This window comes from Ptychodera flava, unplaced genomic scaffold (genome assembly GCF_041260155.1).
Source record: "Ptychodera flava strain L36383 unplaced genomic scaffold, AS_Pfla_20210202 Scaffold_81__1_contigs__length_545109_pilon, whole genome shotgun sequence".
Taxonomy (NCBI): Eukaryota; Metazoa; Hemichordata; class Enteropneusta; family Ptychoderidae; genus Ptychodera; species Ptychodera flava.
In genome coordinates this window covers 492,094-500,663 of record NW_027248403.1, presented here as the reverse complement: position 1 = coordinate 500,663, position 8,570 = coordinate 492,094, and the positions used below count along the sequence as shown (strand labels likewise).

General features: G+C 34.0%; 1 protein-coding gene across 1 annotated transcript; it reads right to left on the bottom strand.

Annotated features, from left to right (window-relative positions):
* Positions 1 to 653: 653 nt before the first annotated feature.
* Positions 654 to 7,083, bottom strand: LOC139128968 (uncharacterized). Its single transcript, XM_070694649.1, has 5 exons — positions 6,786 to 7,083; positions 6,072 to 6,525; positions 4,636 to 4,666; positions 3,743 to 3,766; positions 654 to 966 (listed from the first exon to the last, which is right to left on the bottom strand). The coding sequence occupies exons 1-5, from the start codon at positions 6,977 to 6,979 to the stop codon at positions 887 to 889; spliced, it is 783 nt and encodes a 260-aa protein (XP_070550750.1). The 5' UTR covers positions 6,980 to 7,083; the 3' UTR covers positions 654 to 886.
* Positions 7,084 to 8,570: the final 1,487 nt, after the last annotated feature.

The window sequence follows — 8,570 nt, the reverse complement described above, 5'->3', positions numbered from 1 at the left end:
AGCTTTTGCAATAAGCATACAGTACCTGTCTATTAATCTGAGTTGAATCCGTTCAGGCGTTTTTGAGTTTTCATGTAAACAGACAGACAGACACAAAAACACACACTCACACATACAAACTCACAAGGAAAAATAGACAGACATTGAAACGACATTAGCTCACATATGTGAACACGTGAGCTAACAAAAATAGAGTCGCGATTTTCTAGGAACTAAACTAAGATTGATCTTAAAAATATGTATATCAGGTTAAAAAGCAATCAGGGATGTGGTTCGGTGATGATTATTTTTTGAATGAAATGGGAAAAAATGCCCCAAAATACAAATATCATAATTCAATTTATCACAATTTAAATAAACCTGACAGAGGTTAACCCTAGGGTTGTGTATACCAGGTTTTCAAAACGATTGAACGTGCAGTTTCTTAAAAATGATTTTTCTGACCACATATGGGGGAAAATATGTAAAAATACAATTATGAAAATTTACTTTAATTTGAACAAATCCACAGTAATGGAATAAAAGTTATCTTACGCATACTGCATAAACAAGTTTCATTACGCATACTGCATAAACAAGTTTCAATTAATCCGGGCTTGTGTTTACAGAACTTTACCAATTTGACGGATTTCTAAAACATAAGATATTTTTATTCGCTCATCATCTAAGAGTAAGCATCTTTAATTACATGCACTGTTTGTCTGTCGCTGGTAATCTTCAACCATTGTGACAAGTGTTTTGTTTTCAAGCTTAGAGAATACTTCTTTGAGAAGTTTTAAAGTGTCTTCAGTGCCTTTTTTCTCCTTTAAATTTTCAAATATTTCTGCAGGGTCTTCTAGGTCTTGCAATTCACGCTTAGGTATCTCTTCGCCTCTAAGCAGGAATCTTAATTTGCGCTCTTGTTTTCTATCCAATTTCTCACCCATGTCAAGAATAGACATTTCAAATTTGAAATGCTTGAGTAATCTATGAAACAAAGAAAAGGCAAAGTTTCAAGAGCATCACACAAGTGAAAGTGTTAAATATTACCATATTCCCTAAATGCTAAACATGTCATTGCAAACAATGCTATTGGTTACAAGACAAGATTCAGAGCCTATATACAGGAAAACTGGTATTAATGCACATGTTAAATATAAAAATATTTCAAAAGACCGCGATATAGTTTTAAATATAATTACTTTTACAAGAATCCAATAAAGCATCGGTTAGTTATGCTCACAATGGTTAAAAAAGATAAGGGTAGGTAGTTTGGTCAAAACACATGTGCATGGTATCTCTAGATGTTTGCTTTCACCAAATGTTCTGTAAATACACGAACTAAATACACTCTGTAAAGCAAGGTTGGTATATTTATCAGCCTTTTTTAAAGCATTTAAAGACAATAAAATATATTCTCCTGTCCATAGGGCCCGGCCATATGTTGGGTTCCCCACAATCCTTTCATACATATTATTAATAATAATTATTATTAAAAACTTCTTTAAAGCGCACCTACACATGTATACGTCTCAGCGCGCTGTACATGACTGAAGAAAAAGTACATGACTAAAATGAGAGCAAAGATTGTTTTAAAAATAGAAAAAGTCTAAAATATCACAAAGAAATTTGGAAATGAAGTAAAAACAGTGTAAAATGAGCAAAATGGCTAAAAACTCACAGTTGATAAAACTCAGTAAAAAGGTAAGTCTTCAAAGCACGTTTAAAACATTCAACATTTTTTGCAAAGCGAATCTCTGATGGCAATGAATCCCATATGAATTCCAAAGGAAAGGTGCATGAACAGAAAAGGCCCTATGGCCATAGGACTTATTATACTTCACTTTTGGCGGGACTAAACGTAGCTTTTCCATGGACCGGAGATTTCTAGCCGGAATATACAAGTCAATTAAGTTGCTCAAGTACATGGGTGCAATACCATTAACATTTTTATAAGTAATGAACAGAACCTTGAATCTTATTCGAGCTTCGATTGGAAGCCAGTGCAGGTCGATCAACACGGGTGTAATATGGTCAAATTTGCGTGATTGAGTGACGAGACGTGCAGCAGCATTTTGAACTGACTGCAATCGAGAAAGCTGTTCTTTTGATACTCCGTATAAGAGACTACTGCAGTAGTCCAATTGGGATGTGACGAAGGCATGGATCAATGTCTCGGTGGTACTTCTGTCAAGTAATTTGCGGATCTTGCTGATACGGTATAGAGAATAATATCCGTTCCTGCATATTTGGTTGATTTGGTTGATACATACATATGGCAACAGTTTTGTAAACATAAATAGGTTTGATGTTAATCCTAGCACAAGTTGTGCTTGAAGGACCAAATGAATGTTTATCCTATTACTCTGCAGGATTTGTCGCCTTTTTCGAATGTCACATGGAAAAATAGCAAGTCAGTATCACGTTACTGAAACTAAATCTTACACAATTAATTGCCAAAAAATATTGCAAGACCTTGGTAAAGTGCAATAATAATAATATTAAACTGAAGTGCCGACATTTTATGAAGACAGAAGATATAATCTTCTTATATGTCTAAAAACGTAACGTAGAGTAATTTATATATCCATCTTTCATGGATTTGACTTTGTTGTGTGTACCAGTACTTAACTGTCTGTTCTGTATTGTTTTGTGTCCAATGTTGATTGCATTGACTTTGTATTACGAATTTTGACTTGGGGTAATTGGCGTTATTGTGATTACTCTATAGTAATAATATTGTAATGCGTTCTATGTACAAACAAAGACCAAAAAACAAACAAATTACAAAAAGTGTTTCTGTGCCATAATTAGCATGCCTGATATATAAAAGAGCTTGACTTTCTGGAAATTGCTCATATTACAGACTTTCCTTCGAATAATTCTCAATTATGATGGAATAAAAGAAAGAGGTCAAACACATATGATTTTATGAACTTTGCCATACAAAATTATATTTTTTCAATTTAAGTAATTTCACTATAAAATTGAATTAGGCCTACAGGATAATGAAATGATGTTGAATGAATTTGAAATGACTTCGAAGTGTTTTAATTTATTAAATACAAAACATTTTTGCACAATTTTATCCACATTGAAACCTTTCATTACATTGGTGTTGTTCTTCATTATATCACCATGCCCTGTCCATCGCATTTTTGATTGGTCGAGCTGAACAACGTGACTGACCACAAATACACAGTAATGGTTTGTTTACATGACCATCAATATGAACAATAAGATTAGAATCTCAAAGTATCGTAACTTTACAGTTGAAATATAAATCATAATTAATCACAAAATACTATGGGGCACTTGTGGGCCAAGTTTAGATCCCTTTTTTCTGAAAACATCTCCGGATTTGCCACATTTTTACAGCGCACGTGACAGTGCGTTGCGCATTGCTAAGTTCTGTAGTTCGCTTGGAAAATTGTTGCAAATTTTGACGGTTTTCTTGGTTCATTGATAATAACATTTGAAATAACAGACTCCGCTATGACCATTAACGTTTATTTGCGGGCGCGAGCTCGAGGAAAACAAAATTAATGGACAGCAAGCCTCTTCCGTCAATTTTAGCTTTTCTCTCGCCCTTGCCCACATACATAAATGTTATTTGTCATCGCCTCGCCCGTTATTTCTATATCCATTACTAGTGAGACGCCAGCTCCATTGTGGCATGTAATACAAACATCATATTTAAATCACAATGACACTAACACAAATGTCTCCAATGTAATTGGGACAAGTTCAAAGTTTTACTTACCATATTTTACTTCGTTTTGTGTACCTGTAGTAAAAGAACAATGATGTATGCAATGTAATATATATCTGGGATTACACAAAATGAGAAACACGTGGAAATATAAACCTGCCTTTTATCAGGAACATAATTTCAAAATCTGGGCACTAGTACTGGCATAGTCAGTTAGTTAGTTAGTTAAGTTTATTATTGTGACATGAGATATCCATGGTTCAAAAAAAGAATACAATTCAGCATAAAGTTAACACATCCAAACCCAATGGGCTTATACATCACTTTGAAATCAGTGCAAATTATAGGTCACGAGGGCACTGTGAGCATATAAATGCTATTTTCTCCTTGTAAGTGCATTTTCAATGAACTTTGACATTCCGCTAACATTTCGAGACATAAAAAATTACATGTCTCAGTTCTGATGTCAGAGGTATGATAATCAGTATTTGAATAAATAAATCGGCAAAGCGGGAGGCAGATTACAGTTTGACTGTGAATAGTGTGCCAGTATACTAGCAACGCTTTTCACAACTTATTTTGGTTCCAAAGGACAGCATGCAATCAATATGGAAAATGAATTCAATGGAACAAAGCTGAAGAGGTTTAGACAAATACATAAGTCGCTTTGTAAACTCACAATTTTACAGTAAATCCTGAGGCCTTACTATATTTAAACTTGAAAGTAACCATATCATTGTTAAACCACGGTGTTTTTGGATAACTAGAAAGAACTCCAAAAGGACAAAACGTGAACTATTGTGTCCGGAATAAATACTTTCGTCCTTTTTGCCAATTTATAGGTACGTGTTCTTCTTGCATGTTGTGTTTATGGAAGTATATGTGTAATTTTACACTATACTGACTGCCACATGAAACACTATGACTTGTACGTTTGTACTTACTAGATGCAATATCCTTTGGTGTTTTTCTTTCCTTATGAAGAAAACACAGATTTATAGAGTTATAATTTTGTCGTGCAGTTCATTGTTATGGTATTAACAGTTTGAAAGATTACAGTGAAATAGGCATGAAGAGGGTAGTGAGACTGGCGTATCGATACAACATTCATCAAGTTGGTCACCGATCAACTTATCTATAACATTAAAGTCTGTCGCCTTGATAGTAAAAAGTAAAACTATATATCCCTTATACCAAAGTTCATTAAAATATGCAAATTAGGAATTGACCGAAATATTCTGATAAAATATGTAAAATATGCAAAGTAAAATGCTAAATGACTTTCAATAATGTTGTATCATAGTATCTTCAATATATGTAGCAGGATTCATCAATTTGGTCAAGTCAATTTAGATATATATCCCTAATTTCAAATGTTCATTAAATATGCAAATTAGGAGTTTGGATTGAGTAAAATGCTTAATGACTTTTTAATAATGTTGTATCATAGTATCTACAATATATTTAGCAAGTTTCATCAAGTTTGGTGTAGTCGATTCTAATATATAACTAATTAGGAACATTCATAAATATACAAATTAGGAATTTGCTAAAGTAAAAATCCTTATGATGACTTTCAAGAATAATGTATCATAGTATCTTCAATACACATACGAAGTTTTGTCAATTTGATCAGGCAAATTCAGATATATATCCATAATAAGGAATGTTCAATAAATATGCAAATTAGCAAATATCTTCTATGTCACCCCTTAATATTTTTTCAATGCTGATATATCTTGGTTAGATCAACATTTGTAGCAAATCTTATCAAGTTGTGTGCAGTCGTTATCGATCTATGTCCTTTTTGTAAAATCTTAATTATGCATATGAGGGAAAAGCAAGCAAACTACACCCACCAAAAATCTAATAAGCTCTTGACATTTGAAAACTGAATTCTTGTACCAGATTAGATTGTACTCTGATGAGCCGTTTTTAAGATATCGAGCACACAGAGAGACAGACAGACAAACAGACGGACAAACAGACGGACACACGGACATACATCGCTGTGACATTAGCTCATGTGTTTCACACACATGAGCTTATGAAAGTAAAGAGCAGCTTAAAGCAGAACAATTCAAGTAGAGAAAACACCAATGCTCTTAATGGGTAACTTTACTGAAACAGAGAAAGCATGTAAAAAACATGAAGATCACTCACAGAAATACTGCTGCGTAATCATGTCATTGAGACACGGAACAACGAAGACAAAATGCTGGACTTCTACGAATCGAAGTTCTTAACAATGAAATTGCACCTCATAAAGTATTTGTCTGAATGCAAAATATTACCGATTTTGCTCTTGGCCATAATGGGTAGCTTTAAGATATTTAAAAAGCTCATTAAAATTTAGACGGATGTGACTTATGATACTTACAGATTGTGTACTGAATATCAGCTCAGCAACTTCCTCTTCGTTTCTATGAAATATCATCAGCCCTGTCATCATACCACGCTGATGCCCATCCTTTGGCTCAACCAGAGCATTCCAGTGATTTTCACGGAATGGGTAATACGTATGCTTATTGATCCTTGTGAGTAGATTAAAGTCACCGATAACATCATTTCTGATGACATCACCAGAAGACATTAAGATGTTTGACTGATATGTATGACTTTTGAATGCTGAATACCTTTCGGATTTTACCAGCGTTTCGATGTTATGTCCTATATCTTCGATCAGGTGACACTCTAAACGTTTTTCCATAGCTCCGTGTTGCAATAGGAGAATCTGTACCATTTGTTTTCCAGATTTCTTGAATTTTGTAATTGCTGATAGCAGATTGCACACCCGAGGCATATTATCTTTCATGTACAATCCAACAGCATACCTGAAAATTAAAGACCAAAGCACACAATGAGTATACTAGGGATATTGAGTTTTAACTTAATTTGAATATTTTGTCACTGTTCTGCAGTAAGGAAACTGTTGATATGAAAATCGGTATAAAAGTGATTTATAGACTTATGTATGGCTTTATTGACTGCCCTTCCCCATTTTGTGCAAAACTAAATTTCAATAAAATTGTGGACATCAGTTGAAAGAAACTTTAAAAAACCCAAAACAAAACAAAATAAAAAAAACACATACCCACTTATAGATTTTATTTTTAGCTTTAAAACACCTTCTTCTGTGCTGTACATACAAAGATCGGTTACATTATGCCATTGATCATTGTCATCTTCATCTTTAAGGACCAAACAAATTCCGGTATCGTTTATGTCGATGCCAGGAAGGGTTTGTGGTCTAGGGATACATAGTGTTACCTCTTTCTTAAAATACATCCTGTCTGCTTTTCTATTCAAATATATGATGAATCCAAAAGATATATCGAACGCTTCTCCACCAGTTGAAATGGCAGTGTCTACTGTGTCATATCCACATTCATGAACCTTTAATGCATTGATAGAAAAGTTGTATTGATGACATTTGAAGAAACAAACATTGATATCTTCCACTGTGAAGAAAATTAACATGAAATTTGGTCAAATAATCAAATAAATTCCATATAAAACATTACCAGTCTATTAGATATTCATAATGAGACTATCCTTATCACAAACAGTGAATGGTTTTTCAGGGTACATGTATTTTGCCACCTTACTACATCTGTAAGGTTTGTCAAATATTCTCAAGTTTGTGTAAGATAGAATTTGGTGAATTAACCAACAGTAAGGTATGCTTTTCATAATCATTTCAGTTAATGTCCCACATTTCCCTATACTATCTCCATATCTCTTCATCAGTCTATCTTTCGAATATCACTATTTTGATGTCTACATGTTTATGCACTGCCTTATTCATAAACCCTTACATGAATCAAAAGCCAAGCAGTATAACAAAAGCTCAAAGTCATACTTTATACCGTATAGTATTGAGGCTGCACTCTCGCTATCGCTCATAACTTTCGTAAATTACGATAAAATAGAAAAAAATTACTAAAATTATAAACGCACGATTAGAGATTTACGAACAGTTTTGTCAATTTTGAGAGATGAGTTTCGATTAAGATGATGAATTCTGGGGAAATACACTGTAATATCTCGTCTTTTCAAAAACGATCCTGTTGTTATCGTCGGCTGACGATTTTTGAGTATGCAACTGTCAGGTGATATCTTTGGACTTTAACCAGTGCTAAAATTAGCATGCACAAAAAGTTTCAAGATGTGCAGGTCATATAATCCAATAATGGTGCACTATGCAGACAGTAGTTTTGAGACATCCAAACACTCACATGTCGTCAACTTTCCTAGCGAATCGAAGGAAACAAGCAATTACAAGTACTTAAGATTTACATTATCATCAGCTGAGAAAGAAACTGGGGGTAAAAAGACAACTGACATGAACAAATGGGGAATAAGGATATCATCGTGAAGAGATCTAAGAAAGACGAACTACATGTACTGTCCGGACCATTTTTGATGTACCACCTGGATGTAATGCAAAGTTTTTGCCCATGTATGGACGTAAAAAGCGAGATCTATTCCATTGTGTATGTGTAAGATTGGCTTGAAAAGTTAGTTTGCTCATATAAAGTTTTCCGCATAACGAGCTGCAGATACATTTGTTTTTTTTGTGAATTTGCCAATTTTAACATGTTCCCTCAAAATACACGAAACTGTATTTCACTCAAGACCCGCCGAAAACTCCTGATGGCGTCCGATAGTCCCTCCCGACCAAGTCCTGAAAGTTAAGTGTATTTCGTATGGATATTTATTGAAAAATGTATTAAATGTAAAGAATGTAATTCGTGCAGACCTTTCATGTAACAAATGTACAATAGCGTCAGTGACATTGTGCTCATATTTGGTGGCATTTGGCAAGCCAGTTTGAGTGTATGCAGAATATTTAATAGCTTCTATGCTCCCTATGTCT

Excerpts from the sequence above, each read along its gene's own strand:
- LOC139128968 (XM_070694649.1), bottom strand. The coding sequence starts at position 6,979 with ATGTATTTTAAGAAAGAGGTAACACTATGTATCCCTAGACCACAAACC. Across the intron at positions 3,767-4,635 it reads ACCAAAGGATATTGCATCTA|GTACACAAAACGAAGTAAAA; the intron begins GTAAGTACAAAC and ends CTTTTACTACAG. Across the intron at positions 967-3,742 it reads ACAAAACGAAGTAAAATATG|ATTACTCAAGCATTTCAAAT; the intron begins GTAAGTAAAACT and ends TTTGTTTCATAG.